Here is a 17,676-nt window from a genome sequence, read left to right on the forward strand (position 1 = left end):
GTCTCATATTGGTGCTCATGTGGAAGAGCAACAGTAGTAATCCAAGGCTGGTCTAAGGGCTGGACAAATGTCAGCAGCGTCTCCACAATGTCCCAGGTCTAAATGCTTAGACAGCAGGTCAGGTCAGCAGATGGGGGCCTCTGTCCCCTGTAGGAGAGAGCCTTCCACCACTATCACTTGTTGCTTCCTCCCAGTGCTTCTGTGTGGCTCAGGGCCAATTGGTTCTGATGCTTCATTGGACAGAACTTCCTGCCCTTCATCTACAATGAAAGCACTGAACCTATTCTGCAGCTAGAGATCTGCAGGTGGATCAGAAGCCTTCCTCCAGTTGGCAGAAGTCACAAGTTTCCAGCCTTCACCATCAGAGGAGTCTCTACTTCCAAACCTGGTAAGTAGAGACTCTGACTGCCCCTCCTTTCAGTACAGTTGGGGATTTAGGCTCTTGTACCTTCAGGATCTTGGAGAAGATGCAGTCAGTCTCTTCCTCATGTCCCTGATGCTGCAAAGTCTGCCAATCTCCTCTAGCAGCTCCTTTACTTGTTGACACAGATCCTCTACTAGTGCACACCTCCTGCAGGCAGGGAGGCAACCTCCCACTTTCCAGCCTCAGCAAGAGGCCCCAGGTACTCCCTGAACTCTCTGAGACCTACAGAGCTGCATCCTTCCATCAGGAGCTCAATCTGAATTGATGTCTCTGATGTGACTTCAATATTTCTCTTAGGTCTCCTTCCCACTCAATTGTTTATCTTCTTCCATTCTTGGATTGAAGACACTAGCAAGATGTAATTGGCAGATAGAAATCATCTGTTTATGTGTACGCCCCACAAACAATTACTAGAGTAATGGAAATAGATACTGTTTGTGATGTGGTTTGTGAGAAGTGCCACTGATATCACATTGTTGGCCTTTTTGCATCCTAGTCTTTAAGATCCCATCCTTTTGGGGGATGTAAATGTAAGATATTGGTGTCTTCTTTAGAATTGGTCTACAGTCAACTTTTTGATGGTAAATATGGTCCACTGTGTATTTTGAATTCTTTACAGGAGTGTATTTACTGGAGGCTATTGGGCTATATGTTCCCATTAATGCAGCCTGTGCATTCAAGTAACATGTGAGGAGTCAAGAAATTACTTGGCTTCTCATGTCAGTTGAGTAGCTGTTCTGCTGGCATCTGTGCTCAAATATGCAATAGAATAAAAGACCTAACTTAGCAATGAGGTAGTTTCCATGTGTGGTTGGGTTAGTTTGCAACCTTCATAAATGCACTAAACTGATGTGCTCATGAAGATCACCACTGTACAAATAGCTAATATAAGCTCTGTGGAGAATTCTTACGTAAGGATCTAAGTGGGACAAAGGTTTTGAGTACAGGTCTCTAGAGAAGTGGGTGATATCTTTGGCACATAACCAGATTATACAATCTTCTGAGAAAAGGCAGAGGAATATAATAATGAGCAAGTGGGAGGGGGATAAATAACTAATAAATCAAAGAAAAGATGATGTTGATTATTATTAATTGCTGAAATAAAAATAAATATTACCTCATGAATTCCAAAGTGAGCATAGGAATCAAAATAATAATCCCTGGATGTCATCTCTTCTGGATTGATGAGCTTTGCCATCTTGCCTCGGCCTGGGCAGCTTGGTTGCAATGGGACATGTATGACAGATTGAACTGGCTTTGGAACAACAGTAGGCTGAGGAGGCTGGGATGGGATGGGACAAACCTAGGAGAACATGGAATATTGTTAAGAGGCATCATTAAAAGAAAACATTTCTCTCTATGTCTAGCATAGTGATATTATTATTACTAGCTAGGAGATAGTAAGACCAAAGACATCTTGGGTATCATAAGTGAAATTTAGGCTGCCATCTGTCCCTGACTCTTTAACTTATTTGCTCTGTTTTGGAAAATTTCCTTAATGGCTTTTTCCTTAATGTTCCTCTGCAGATACCTACGTCAGTGTAAAGTAATGGCAAATTATTGGTGTTGGCTGAAGTGGCTGACTCCAAACATTGACACAAGGCAGTTAAGAGCTAGGTTTTCTCCTTTAGTGTCTTTTTCTGTCAAACTGTCACAGCTTTGTGAGAGGTAAGTTGTAATAAATAAATAGTTCCCCTGCAAAGAAGAGCTCATAATCAAAGGATTTTGAACACAGTGTTGCCAACAAGAAGGACAGGATTCACAATCGATACTTAATTGTCAGGTAATGTATCTGGCTGTCTTGATAAGGTAGGTCTGAGAATGCTCACAATATCTGAAAGTCCCTGACACTATCTGAAAGTCTCTCAGCATGTCCAGAAAGCACTGTAGGGAGCTGTGTGGGATATGTGATCCCTTAATTTAGTTCCCTGTTGTTGGGAGATGCAGGAGTTATGGGTTACCAACACCCCCTGGCCCACTGCACTTAATTTTGCCTTGCGTATTGCATCTGCAACACCAAATTTTTAATAGAGCCAGAATTTTTACACCCCCTTGACTCAGATTTGACACCTGTAGGATCTAAGACAGAAGCCAGAATATTTCCAAACATGAGACACAAACCATGGTCTGGCCCATAAGTGCATCTACAACTTTCATCCTTAACACGAAGCAAAATGCTGAAAACTGAGAAAGACTGAGCAAGATGCTACAACTTCACATATGCACTAAGTTACCTGCAAATTATGGGTCAACAACTTCATATATTAGGAAGGTCAATCCTACTTAAAATGTGTCACCTCCTCTTGCACTTTTTTTTAATTTTCAGATTTAGTAGTTTCCCAGTGGGGACCAGATTTGCCTGAGCCTCTCCTAGTTACTTTCATAAAGTTCACTCTGTCTTCTGTAGCTTGATACTGCGAGACATCAATCCCCTGTATTCTCTCTGAATAGCATCAATTAACCTAGCTCAGTTTACTTTACTACAAAAAAAAAACCCACCACATTTTTTTCTATTCCTCATTTGAAGATTTAAATGTGTCATCTTTTGATGGTTTCTTTGGTCCATCTGTGAAAAATGAATACTAGTGTTTTATGTTCCTGTAACACCTTTCATCCCCAAAGATCCAGAAATGCTTTATTTATATGTCTTTTCTATTTCTGACGTTTCTGACTTTATCACCTCACCCAGTTCACCTCCCACACAGAATACAATTGTTCCCAATTGATATTTGTATTTCTGTCCTGTCTAGTTTTAAAATGTCCATTTGCAGTTATTTAAGAGACTATTTCATTGCCTGTTCATTGCAAGCAACACCCTGACAGCTCATTCTGTCAAGGTGTTGCTTGTAATATTCAACTCTTCCAAATTTAATCCTGATATTCTGTCTGGGTCTCAGGAAGTATCAGTTCTGCTCCTGGCTGCATAAATTTGTCTAGACAGGGTTATGAGAACAAGGCTTATACTGACTAAAGATACGGAACAAAACTAAACTCAGCAACTCAGCCTAGGAAAGCTGTCTGAATGATTTTGTTTGCTGTAAAGGAATTAACATTGTTATCTCATAGTCTGCGAGACAGCTGAATTCTGCTACAGCCAAGGAGTGGCAAGATAACTTTTATTAAGCTGCTGAAGCAGTATTAGACCTTTGTCTCACAGTACTTTTCAGGTTTATTTAAAGTACCTGAAGACTTACTGCTCTCAACCGTCCACCTACATCTCTGCCAGAGAGTACATATCCCATGTAGCAGAAGAAGTAGAAGCCTATTAGGTCTGCTTCTCAGCTGTCTTAGCTTGTAGCCAAGCAGCCTGTGGTAAAATGTGTTGATGGTGGTTGTGTGACAATGTTAGGCTGTGAACACCATTAGGTCATGCACTGTCCATCCTGTGCTATAGGTATAGCCTCATGCAGAAGGGGTAGCAGAAAACTGGATAGGGGTGGTGATCTTCTCAGCCAGCAGCACTCTGTCACAGGGACCTTAAATCAGCTGCTTCATTTCTGGTTTAGGCATATTTACACAAAAATTAAAATGATGCAATTTGTTTTGCAGCATCTGTAATAGCCACTACTATAATTTCTGTGTGTAGCACTGTAATTCTGAAACTCCAAGGCAAAGTCACAATCACAAGAATAATTTTGTGAGTGGGGCTCAGGAAATACCTCTATCATAGATTTGCTATAGACACTGAACAATTGCAGTCAAGAGTAACTCCTGTCCTGTGACAACAAATACCTGGGGAAAGCATATAAACACAGTGGACAATTATAAAATAAAGAAATGTAATGAAAGCTATTATTTCTATCAGAAACAATAAAGTCTTCAGGTGTACTGTTCTGTGCTTGTGAAACTAGAAACAACTAAGCTTTTAGGCGTATGGTATAACTGCTTTAGGAGAAAACATGCCTCCAAGAGAAAAGCTATCAAGGAAAGACAGCTTCCTGTATTCTTTCCAGAACTGAAGAGAACCCTTGATGTGATTTACAAGCTCAGCACATATATACCCTACCTGTCAGAAACAACTCATCTTTTGAGTAACTCCTGAAAAGGGAAAACATCTGGGCTGGGTGTAAACCTCACATCAATGAAAAAAATCTAACAAATTCTATCTGAATAAACCATGTTTATTACAAATACATATTTCAGCCAGCTGCACACTGTTGCAGAACACTGGCTGCTGCTAATGCAGATGAGGTCTGAAAGAATGCAAGCAGCTACCTCAGAATCCATTCATCACTGTGCCAAACATGCAGCCCTCTATTTTTCCATCTCACATTTGCTACTGAAGATATACTTGGAAGGTCTGAAGGATGTGAGAAGTAATCTTTTTCTACCATTGCTATGGTACTTAGGTCCTGCTGCTCTGTACCATTTCAATGCTTAAAGAAAACTAGGGAAATATTTTCCTACTTTTAAAAATTAAATACAGTTTTTTTCCTCTTTCTTTGTGGACAAGGTTGGTAGATTACAGATGCATCAAGGGTATTAGCACAGGACCACTTTTTTAAAAGCTTTGAAATCTTACAAAAGGCAAGTTTCATAACTCTTACTCATTCCTCAAAAACTTACCTCTGAACATCTTGACATAGGTTTCTAAAACACATATAGGCACTTCAGTGATGGATATGACTTTCAGATATGTGGAGTTGCCCATGTACATCAATGGAAACTGTCGAAACTCTTCTTTCTTGAAAACTGGACCTAAGTCAACATGGACTTACGAAGCTATCTGGATGCACAATTCCCATAATACAAAAGAGAAATGGGTATTCAAAAATCATAGGCTATTTTGAAAATTTGAGCCTTTTAGATATATCCATCTGCCTACAGAGAGGCAAGATGGTGAAATAGGCACAACTCATTTCTTAGGAGTTTTGTGACAAAAGCTGAGGTGTGTAGAGTAAAAAGTCTGCATTAGGTACAAGTTTTCAGGAAGCATGGCCTTCAAAGACCAGTAAAGAATGTTTGCCTTTCATTGTAGATTTTGTTTTTGTTAGTGGAGGCTTTATGTTGTGATATTTCCCAAAATCAGGATGAAATAGCCAGTTCCTCAGGAGCTATAAATCTACTTTCTGCTTGATAAAAATTGGGTTTGGTTTATTTTAAATTCCAGATAACTATGAGTTCAATGCAACTGCAAATCTCTCTAAACTCTAAAACTGCAAATCTAGCCAGCCAGACTGTAAAAAAATTGGGAGAGAGAACTGATTCTTAAAACTGCTTGCTTTGAAGCTACTCCTTTTTCAGCCACTTCAAAGTCAAGCACTACTCTGAACTTCCTACATGGAATATGTGCAATGCCAGATCAACCCGTCATAGACAAACCTGTCCATATATTATCAGCAGGAAATTCATTGTCCTTTACAGACAAGTATAGCTTAGAATACGTTACAATTGCTACATGTTATCCCTAAGGTAATGGTGATAGTAAAAATATTGTGAAAACACTGAGCCATGTTCTGAGACCTGAGGCTCTATTGTTTGCTTTAGAATAAAGCCTCTGACCAAAACAACTGAGACTGAGCACTCATACAGGGAACTTGATTATACACTAAGTGTCCAAATCCTCAAAAAGTCAGTGAAAGATGAAAGCAGGTCTTCAATATGATAAAGACATGGTTGGCCTATTGAGGCTGCAGCAGAAGTAACACCAAGTAGCAAGAAGGAATGCAAAGATCACAAAGGTTTGCAAATCTGTTACTTGTTTGAAAGCTAAAAAGGAATTTAGATATCTACATGTAAATACAAGATAGGAACTGTGATATTTTTGTGGATCTGACCCAGGGTACTATATACTGTCAAGATTCTTAATGGGGACTATGATGGGGAAGAGCCAGAACCTTCTTAGTGACAGGTCACAAATTAAGCAAACAAATTTCCAGTTGGGTATAAGGGAATAATTCTTCTCCCTAATAGACGTTAAGCACTGAAATAAATGCTTAGAGGGTCTGTGGGGTCTCCAACCTTGTAGACTGCAAAACTCAGCTGGAGAAGGTCCTTAGCAGCCTGATCTAGCTTTAAAGTTATCTTTTATCTGAGCAGGATGCTGGACTAGATGACCTTCGGAGGTCCCTTCCACCCATATTATTCTATGATAGTAAGACATGGACAATTATATTTGTACTATGCAGGAGACACAGGTGGCAATGGCACGATAAGCTTATAAACCTGAGCCTAGTGTAGATTATGGGGTGAGTTATAGATTTGGGGTTATAGATTTGTACACACAATAGGAACCAAACCTGTTTTCATGATATTAAAGAATGCAAACTATGTGAAGAATACAAGGACATGAGACTCTGGAATGAAAAGCTTTTGAAGCTCTGTGTAACAGAATTGGACTGAGATGATAGGAAATGAGATGACTGAATGTATGGATGGGAGTGACAAAAGTCTGAGCAGTTCTAGACCATTCTGTGTGCCAGTGCAGGTAATAAAAATGCTCTTCGTCCAGCCTGCCCTCTTGACTGCTTACTGCACATTACAGTGCAGCTTGGGTACAGGAGTGAAAATCAAGCGACAAATTGTAGTTACAGATGTTGACATTTAACTGAAGTTGTGTTCCTTTTTATAAAGGTGGAGATTTTGCAATGTGTGTAGAGTAGAAGGTTCAGTACAGGGCATGAACAGTCCTAGTTCAGCATAGAACAGAAGGAAATATGAGAAACATATTACTATTAACTGAAATTTACTCTTTGCAAAGTACCTCATGAAAGGATAGCAAAGCATTATTTAAAAAGTGCTAAGAGGTACCTTTCTTTAGGACAAGGTTGCATTTTTATTATCTTTGGCATGTGACAGACTGTGTATTATTGTTTTAGATTTCGTGTCACAGACTGAACTGCAACACCTTCTTCATTTACAAAATCCCTGTTACAAGGAACAGCTGGAGAGATGCCTTGTGCTTTCACCTGTACTCTGTTGTGTAGAGCAGATGGTCTATCAGTGGACTGTTTGTTTGAAGCCCCTTAAGCCTCATGAGGAGTGAGCTAAGTTGCAAGGGGTGGTGGTGGGGGGGGAGTTTCTCTAGTGCTGGCTAAAGTCTCAAACCTCCTTCTATTGAAGTCAGAGAGTTTCGCAGCTTCAGCTTAGGGGCGAATCATGTTTTAGAACCGTCGCCCTCTGATGGATAATACTAAAAGTGAAGTCCAGCTGGCAGACGGCTAAATTCATTCTTCATTTCATGGGGTAGAGACAACGTTACTGCAATCAATAATCTGGAAACCAATCTCACATAAAACCATGCTGGTCCCTCCAAATATACAGCATATGGATTTGTTACAGTGTAATGGTCTCTGTTACATGAGTCAAGAATCCTAAAGGTGGAGAATTAAATAGAGGAGAATTTTAAAACTCATGAAGAAGGCAAGCTGTGCTGTTCTGTGGCTAGATGTTCTGTGGTTTTGTTTCCACTCTTCAGTGTAATCAGGAATGGAAGAGGTGGATATACTCAAGCACACTGGTTATTTTGACACAAGATTGACACCTATAAGCAAATCTGGCAGGCTGAGAAATAAAGGCTAGACCATGAGGGCTACGGTGTTTCTGACAGACATTCCAGACTTCTCAGCTTTTTTTTCTGGCTCAGTACCATGTATCAGGACAGTTAGGAACAGCATGCTTTCTCATAAAGCTCTTCTGAATTTGGTGCCTTGCTAAGAAGTATGGTTTTTTTGGTGGTTGTATGTTACAGCAGCCTTTCTCCTGTTCCAGAATCCAGTCTGAAAAGTTGACTCTGGCGTGTAGATCAGAGAGCAGCGCAACCGCAACCAGCAGCCTCACAAGGCCAGTGGCTCTCGCAGGTTGCAGCTTCTGGTCTTGTACAGATTTACAGCTACATCTGACATGGTAAGGCTGCATGTTCCTGCTTTCCACTGGGGCATCCCATCCCTTTTAAGGATCCATGAAAGGCAAATAAAAACAAATTATTAAAAAAAAATAATCCTTCCTACCTTCCTATTGATTTAAGCCTCTCCTTTTCTGACTAAAGAAGGTGAGAATTTAATTTAATTTCATCATTATCCATTCATTTGGTAGAAGCTGAGCCATTACAGTAGAGAAAAACAGAAAGGTGCCTTAATGAGTTGTCCTCAGCCTACGAATATTGACTGGGTGAAATTCTGATATCATCACAGGAATTTAAAATTAAAAACTAAGGTCAACCGTGAGAGCTAAGAATGTTATTACCAGCCATGTGTTACACAACTGGTATTACTTCTATAAAAAGTTGAAGTGCACCTAATAACTAAAATAGCTATTAAAGGCCAGGGAGCACTTAAATTGACTGATCACCATGGAATACTTTTCTTTCTCTTCCATTCAATTACCCAGAAAAAAACCAGTAGGTTTAAACTATCTTGTATGTTTTCCTGCAACAGATTTTCCTTCTGAGATTTCTCATTATCAGGAATTTTGACAGATCTCTTCTCTTTGCAGCATTACATCCAAAACTCTCTAGAACAAAAGCAATCAAGATGCATAGACATAAGAAGGGGAACAGCCTGTTGTTCTGACAAGGCTATTAGAGGCTTAGCTTTTGTGGTAGTTCAGAGGGAAGGTCTGAGGTATGTCTACTGCGAGTCTATTGTCAAGAGTGACCAAAGAGGAAAAGCTGATAGCAGAATATTCGATCTGAATTAGGCTATAGCCTCTGGGAAATAAAGAGCTTTTCCAAGTTTAGTGTCATTTTATTTCTGATTTGCCTTTCAGGGAGTTGCAAAAGGGGAAGAAATATCTCTGCATTAATAAAATGCATCAGGTCTTCCCGCTGATTTTAAAATATTGGTCACAAACTCAAGGAATATAAAAATAAACCATACTGATTTAATTCCTGGGCATTCATTGCAGAGTCACCTCTATATTTGGTAGTGGCAATTGTTAACATTAAATGCTTACTACTTGCACTGATGCTGATATTTTAATGTCCCACCTGGCCTGATCAGGCAAGCACTTCTATACCAACAAGAAGTAACACTCAGCTATGGTGTGCTGTTCAGGGGCCAAACTCACACTACCACTTCCAACTCCCATTCAGGTTTGGCATGGCAGAGTGAGAAAGTTGCGAGGGTGTCATATTGCTGGAACAGCACTGGCTTAAACTACAGTTGTTAGTCTTTCCCTTCCCCTTGTATTCTGCAATACAAGTAGTCAAATGGCACCAGTCTTGCCTCATTTTTTGAGAGGGGATGGAAACCCTCAGATTTATGTGTGGCTGTCTGATGGAGTCTTCAAGCCCTGTCAGTCCAGCACCAGTTCTAGGGCACCTGGGTACTGTGAGGCAGTAGCTGGAACAAGGTAATAGTTTTTCCTGTGTGGACTTGAGTGCTGATAGTTCAAGGTTCCTGGTGAGTAATGTTCTCTGCTGCTTAGGTAGATTTGGCACTTTGCAATCAAATAGGACGAAGAAATTGTTCCATGTTATGTTTCCCTGGGAGTAGCTCAAAGCCTATATTGTTATTTAGCAAGCCATGATTCAGTTCCTTTTCTTCCTGTGATGTGAGGCTCAGTAAATAATGAGCCAGTTTTCTAGGATGGCCTTTGCACAAACTTGTTGGACTAGCTGGGAAGAGGATCTAGGTTTCTCACTGTTCTGCGTTTGATGGCCCCTTCCCTTCTATGTGCATCAGAGGGGACTCATCAGTGTCACCTTAATACTTCTCTTCTACAGTATAGCTCACAGTGTAGAGTTCTCACTGGAGAATAAAAAGACTGTCCTTTCATTTCTCTGCAGAGCCCAACATTCAATGTGCAAGGCTCTATAAAAGAAGCCTCCATAATGTGGGGTGGGTCACCCAGGTAAGCTGAGGTAACTCCACATAAATTCTGAATTACAGACCATTTATCATCATGGCTATGAAGCCATGAATGGTGCATACGGACCTACAGTCAGAACCTTAGGGGCCTGTTAACAGATGGTAGTTAGTTGTATTTTAAGGATGACTAGGCAATTCAGCTCTTGGGGGAGTGGGGGGAGAAATAAAAATTAAGGACAATGTCATTTTCTGAGGCATGGAACCCTAGCTTTTTTAGCAGTTGTTTTCACTTTTTGATCAACTATAAGCCAGGGAAGACATGCTACTGTTATCTGGAAGCAGTGAGCAGAAATGTAAACATGACCGATGGTTTTTATTCATCCCCAAGTGAAGAGAGATATTCATGTGCCAGATTACTTTAAAACGCCTCACATCACAAGGCACAGCTTGTTGTAGAAATAGCAACAGAAGTTATAGGAGCCTATACTGAAAATATCAAAGTTGAACGCAGTGAAGAGGAAGAGTTTGTTGCAGACCATTGCATAAAGGAGTTATGAAGCCACAAAGCTAGAGAAGTGTGAACTTTCCATGGCGATTTTCTTATTGGTTGCTACTATCATTGCTGCTGCATAAGTGCCTGCCTTGCTGAACAGAATCATGGTTCCAGTGATGTACAAATAAATAACAAGTGATACAGTCCCTTATGAGAAACTACTCAAGATGGACACAAAATAGAAAGCAAATAAAAATAGCTTGGTACTTTAAAGCTACTTTACATCACTCTGGCAAGTGCATGAAAATCCGTTGAGAAAAGGTGGGGGGAGAAAAGGCCCCACTATCAATGCTCATGTTGCATTTCTTGTAGGGGAAGTAGCTGTACCACTGGACAACCTCACCCCACCCCATCATCATCTTGACTGACTTTCTTGTGACAGGAACAAGAACCAGAAAGTGCTAATCAACTATAAAACCAGTTATTTTTAGGCCCTTTCTCAGTATCAGGCAATAAGCTGAAATTCACATGAAAAAGTAGAGCTGTGCTATTTTTAGAGGCTAATTATTAACAAAAATAACCAGAGTATTCTATCTGTACAAATTATTTTCTTAAATTAGCAGAAAATTTAATGGAAGCCCTCCTCTGCTTAGCAAATTTCTAATGCACTGATCCCTGAAAGTCCCTTTGCATCTGATATCCCAGTCATTCTCTTCCCCTCTCACTGAGCTTCAGATGTTTCACAACGGTTCAAGGAAGACATTATATACTATAGGCTTTGCTGAGCTTTAGGATGGGGGAGAGGAAAAAATTTCCAACTGATCACCTACTCCATGTCCTAGCTAAGCTTTTGATCTACACTTCAGTGTAGTTTTAGATGTAGTTCAGCTCTAGAGGAGGTCTCTACCTAAGAAGTATCCAGGTTTATCCGTTATTACTTTTTAACCTCTACAGGATAAATGAGGACAGAAAGGAGAACAAGACTGAGAAATGGCAGTTCCTGAGTTGAAGTGCCAGAGAAAATCAGCACACTGACTTACACAGTTCAGTGCCACTTCAGAACTACCAGCAAATGGGCACCAACACTGAACAGAAGTCCCACATTTGGCACTTTCATTTGTCAATTAGCAAAAAATAGTCTGTTTCCCTGCACAGAGCAGACACCCTGCTGCTTCCTTTGGAGCTGTACTTCACTGGGTGTTAATATGTTATAGCACAGATTTTCTTTTGATTACCTGTAATAACCAGGCTGGCGGGTTTTTTTGTCCTCTGTGTTCATTTTAAGTCCATCTCACTGTGTGACTTGAAGGAGTCAGCCATCTCCTAGTGTGGGTTATCAGCCTATTGCATCCTCTTGTGACCTACTAAACCCCAAGAGGTAGACTCTATGAATCAACCCCAGAAATGGAAGAAGGGTCACTGGAGATGGGCAAGGGTGATGTGCCCATGAAACTCAGGGAATAATGCAGCGCATGACTGACCGCAGCGGTCTCAACACAAAGGGAATTAGATGGTGGCCTTTGTTTCAGATAAGCAGCAATCAACAGTTGAGTGGATCAACTGGTGGTTTAAATGTTTCCCCTGACTTCATTAAAAGAGCACGAATGTCTCCATGAGTTAGAAAGACTTGCGTGGGGGAAGTGATTACATGGCTCAGCCCAACATAAAGGATAAAAGTTGAACAGCTAAGAGAATAATTTCAATGACAGCAATGGGCTTGAGCTGCCTTCAATTCACATATTCCTTCGTGGTGACTGGGGACACACAGCATCATGACAGTAAACACATTACAAAAACCAGTAATGGGAATCACATTGGTATAATGATTGAACTGCAATTGCAATTCCTATACTTTGTTAAGTGTAACTTCCATTTGTATTGTGTCTGCAGTGTATTTTGTATTACTCTGCTAAATCAGAAATCCCATGTAATATCAACAGTTGTCAAATAAGACATTAATAAGACATTTGATATTAAACATTACACCTTCCATGCATGGAATATCTAAAAGAAACTGGTCAAGAGAGTACTGGATTCTAACACCTATCTGCAACTAGTATTTTCATTTGTAATTGTTAGAATAAAACTCTTGTGAGGACAGTCAAAGCTTTATTTTTATCGGATGTAAAGGGCCCAGCTGTAAACAAATCCTTGGGGAGAAAACTGACAGAAAGCCTTTAACTTGTGCTCAGGAGCCCCAGCTGCTAAAACAAAAATAGTAGCTTTTCTGCTTCCCAAGCATGGTTAAGTTGTATGGTGGGAGGAAAGTTCTGACTCTGTTCTCTCTTGGGCACCTGGAAGTTCAGGAGGACACTTCCACTCGAGATTTACAGTGAAGAGTGCATCTTCTCTTCCCTCTCTGGGCTTACCTTGGAGTGAGAATGTATGAATTTCATACTGAAAGGTTTCAGGTTAGTTAAAATATCCCTGAGGGTCTACCCTGAACTACCTCCATTGCTATTCATTAAGGGGCTGCCTCCATCCTGGCATTTGCTGTTACCATCCGCCTTCCCTTTCTCGCTGTTGCCATTTTCATAAGGGGTTGAGTGTTTTGAGTCAGCACTTCCATCGATGCTGATCCATAAGGCAGCATATGTTATTTTGTGCTGAGAGTGGGCCCACACTTGGCTAAGACTGAATGGAAATCCTTGCCTGATTTATGGACACAATGTCGAATGCTTTGTCCACAACATCCAACCTGTGACTGTCCTGACAGCTGTTCAGTGCCTCTTTGCAACAAGCAACTGCTACTTGCACCACACAGTGTCAGCTGAAGCTGAATCCTTCCTGCAGGTGTCAGGCACGCAGGGGCAGCCTGCATTCCGCTACCCCATTTCTGTAGCTGCCACACACCCTTTCAAGCTTTTCTGTTGACATCTGCGTGGGTCCCGATTCTTCCTTCTTGTTGTGAAAAGCTTTGGGTCTGCCTCGTGCATTCACAAGAGCACAGGGGCAGCAAGATTTGCATGTACGTGCACGAGTGGTGCATCTTTCCCTTTACTTATGCAGTAATAGAGAAGGAATTCAAAGGACTGCAGTAGAATCACCACAGACTGAAGAAGTGTCTTCACGAGCAAAAAGGAAATTACCAGAGACAATATGAGCAGAAAATGTAACCGACAGTAGAAAGATCTGGGCTTCTGTTCAAATTAGCCTTGCACTGATGCTGTGTAAATAGGCTGATCAGCACGAAGACTGATGTTCTCTGACTGAAGTGCTTCTGACCTGTGATTTTCACTGATTCATGTGACTTTTCTTAACCTGAAAGGCTTACAGTGAATCTCAGCTTTAGAAAGGTTTTTACTATTCATAGTTGTGACGAAACCTTGAAAACACCGAGTAAAAGTTTTCGAGTGCTGAAAGGCCTATAAAAGGAACACATTGACGCAAATTCAGTGTCTTTTTTTAGCTAGTCTTAGCACCTTTCCACACAGGAGGTTGGCATTATTGTTCCTTAGCCACAGTAAGGGCACAGCATGATGTACAGCAATGCAAAATTCTTTATTGCACCAACCCCATCTGTGTTCCAATGGTGGAACAGGCCTTCAGTTTCTCTTGCCTTTTGACATGCTGGTGGATGGGCCGAAAAAAAAATAATCCATCAAAATCTGTGCATTGTCAAAGATAACTGTGAGTCAAAGGATAGGACTGAATGTTTTGCTTGCTAGTTTTCTGAACATTAACATGATTTAAGAAACGGGGGGGGGGGACCAAACAGAAGAGAGAAAAATAATAGAAGCAAAACCAGTGTTTCCCTATAGCCTGCTGCTGGCCATGTCACTGAATTCAGATCTGCCAAAGCTGATTTATCTTTTTCATGAATCTCAGGACCACAAGAACAGCATTTGGCTCACTCCAGTACTACTCATACCTCATTCCCAAGAAAGAAACCTTTTCCCCAGTTTGTCTAGTGCTGGTTGTTGGAAGCTACAATAATTTAACATGGAGAGTGGGAGAATAAGATTCAAGGTGATTCAAGGTTTTATTGACACAGAACAATGCTTTTTTTTTTTCCTTTTTGGAACATAAAAAACTTCTTGGGATCCTGTTTAAACATTTCTCCTCTTCAAGCAATGATTAGCAACTGAGTGGGATAGAGGAGAAGCAGCATCAGCTCTCACTTCTGAACTGGCTGCGCATTCAGAATTAATAGGGAGGGACAGAGTTGTGACAGGAAGAACATTCCGAAAATGTGAAAAACACAGAAAAAAATGGGATTTTCTATAGGACTATGAATCAGGGGAATATGTTTTCAGAACTGCCATACAAATGAAAAAGCACTGTGTTCGGTCTGCTAGTATTACTGATGGTTGGCAGCCAAGCCACTCTAGGCTCTGTCTAGGATCAATAGAAAGAAAGAGGCTTCTTCAAACTATGATCCAGGTTTGAGATAGGCAGAGCTGCCATTCAGAGGTGTTTGTCTCTGTTGATTAGACAGGACAAGTAGCCCACCAACTCAGACACCTTTTTAAAGCATTTGAATTTATGTGAGCAGAATCCAGATCCTAGTTCACTCATTTAAAGTAAAATAATAACAATAGAAAATAATAAAGATTTGTTGATCCAATGATAGAGAACATCAGGACCCTAACCAATGACTTGTGTGTATTTCTTAAAATAGCATGGAAAACAAGAAGATCCCAAAAGAGTGAGTTGAATAACTCTTTAACCTTTTCAGAAACTTAAGCATTGCAAAATGCTTGTAAAAATGGGTTTTCTTGAGACACTGAATTACTGGAGGTAAAACCTTTCAGCATCAAATAAAAACCAGTGCTTATTTTTCTCTTTTACTTACAACACAGTAATTTTCAGCAGAATTCTGAAGCATGATGCAAGTCAGAGGAATGCACTGTTCTGCCACCAGCAGCATGACCGACACAAATTGCATATCACAAGCAATAAGGTTTCTTTTGAAGACCATACGGTGAAGAAAGATCTAAATGATTAAAAGATGAAGGAAGAACAAAAGAAATTGACAACAGCATCTCCCCTACCTCCTTAAAAAGGTCCAAATAAATAATACCATCTTTATTCAACACAGGATTTCTCACTAAAAACAGATGATTAAGTAGGATTTTGATCTTAGTTGCTGTCAGAGATAGTGAAGTCATATCCAGCAGTTAAAAGACTTAAACTAATGCTAAGTGCTAAAAGCAAAATTTAGAAATGCTGGCAAGTATATTAAGTAATTAATTGTCTTGATTTCCTTTGTTCTGGATTGTGCAGACTGTACAATCCAGCAACTGTAATAAATCATCGGTCCTTTTCATTTTATTGAGACCTCAGTTTGACAGGTGTAAAAGAAAACATAGTTAATAGAGATGTGAACATACTCAGCATTTCACAGGACTGAATGTTTGAGGAAACCCAGGGACTGTGTTCATTTGTTACAGATTCCTAAATTTACTGGATTTCTTAAATATCAACCAAGGAAAGAAAAAGAATGCAATGCATAAAAATATATATAGAAAGATCTTAGATTTCCAATTTTATTTCTATCTTGTGTTCGATTTCACAGAATCGCAGCATCGCAGACCAGTTGAGGTTGGAAGGGACCTCTGGAGGTGATCTGGTCCAACCCCCCCTGCTCAAGCAGGGACACCTCAGGCCAGTTGCTCAGGGCAATGTCCAGATGGCTTTTGAGTATCTCCAAGGAGGGAGACTCTGCAACCTCCCTGGGCAACCTGTGCCGGTGCTCAGTCATCCTCACAGTAAAAAAGTGTTTTCCTGATGTTCAGATGGAACCTCCTGTGTTTCTGTCTGTGCCCATTGCCTCTTGTCCTGTCACTGGGCACCACCACAGAAAAGAGCCTGGCTCCATCCTCTCTGCACCCTCCCTTCAGGTATTTACATACATTGATTATATCCCTGAGCCGTCTCGTCTCTAGGCTAAACATTCCCAGCTCTCTCAGCCTTTCCTCATATGAAGGATACTCCAGACCCTTAATCATCTTCTTGGCCCTTTGTTGGACCCTCTCCAGTATGTCCATGTCTCTCTTGTACTGGGAAGCCCTGAACTGGACCCAGAACTCCAGGCGTGGCCTCCCCAGTGCTGAATAAAGGGGAAGGATCACTTTCCTCAACCTGCTGCCAATAATCTGTCTAATGCAGCTGAGGATACCATCAGCCTTCTTTGCAGCAAGGGCACATTGCTGGGTCCTGTTCAACCTGGTGGCCACCAGGATACCCAGCTCCTTTTCTGCCAAGCTGCTTTCCAGACGGGTGGCTCCGGGGTTGTTCCTCCCCAGGTGCAGGACTTTGCACTTTGCCTTGTTGAACTTCATGAGGTTCCTGTCAGCCCATTTCTCCAGCCTTGATTAGCTTATTCAAATTTATTTGGATGTAAAATCAGTGTTTGAGCTATTTTCTGGTTTTATTTTTCCTCATGATTTGAGGTCAACAAACAAGGAAATGGGTAGAAACAGGAATCACATACCAGATTTCCTCTTTCTGGCAAAAATATTAATTCTCCACTGTTATTGACTCTTCTGATACCCTTATAACTCACAATCCCCTTAGTAGAGCTGAGAGTGGTAGTGGCTTTTAAGAGAAACTTTGACCCTCAGTGGCCTCTGTGTTTTTAATAGGGATTAGACTTTCACACCTCTGAAAAGTCTGCAAGTAATGAAAAATGTCAGATGCAGTCAAGAGGCCCTAATTATAACATACAGCATGGAATATATAAATGGTGCTTAATAGAATATGATTAATATTGATGTTCATTATCATGACATATTATAAGAAAATGTATTGCTAATGACTTAGGAGAAACTAGCTGCTAGACAACTGTTCTCATTCTTTATACAAAAGGTACTCTGTGCACACAGTACAATTCAGAATTGCTAAATCCTGTTGAAAATTGTCACCATAACTACGTACCTGTAGCATTTATTTCTGTCCTTGTAAGATTGTACTGGTCACAGATTTATATAGGGATATAACTTTGGCTTCTAAGAAAGATAGGTCTTGATCATACATAATGAAGAGTGTAACACTACCTTCATGATTAC

At 40.6% G+C, this 17,676-nt stretch overlaps 1 protein-coding gene across 2 annotated transcripts in view; it reads right to left on the bottom strand.

Annotated features, from left to right (window-relative positions):
- The window catches only part of PRMT8 (protein arginine methyltransferase 8), a 65,319-nt gene that overhangs the window by 30,763 nt on the left and 16,880 nt on the right, over positions 1–17,676 (bottom strand). For both annotated transcript variants that reach the window (XM_049822164.1, XM_049822165.1), the window contains one exon: positions 1,542–1,727. In XM_049822164.1, coding sequence (XP_049678121.1) covers positions 1,542–1,727 — 186 coding nt within the window. The remainder of the gene's footprint in view (positions 1–1,541; positions 1,728–17,676) is intronic.

This window comes from Accipiter gentilis, chromosome 18 (assembly GCF_929443795.1).
Source record: "Accipiter gentilis chromosome 18, bAccGen1.1, whole genome shotgun sequence".
NCBI classification, from domain to species: Eukaryota; Metazoa; Chordata; class Aves; order Accipitriformes; family Accipitridae; genus Astur; species Astur gentilis.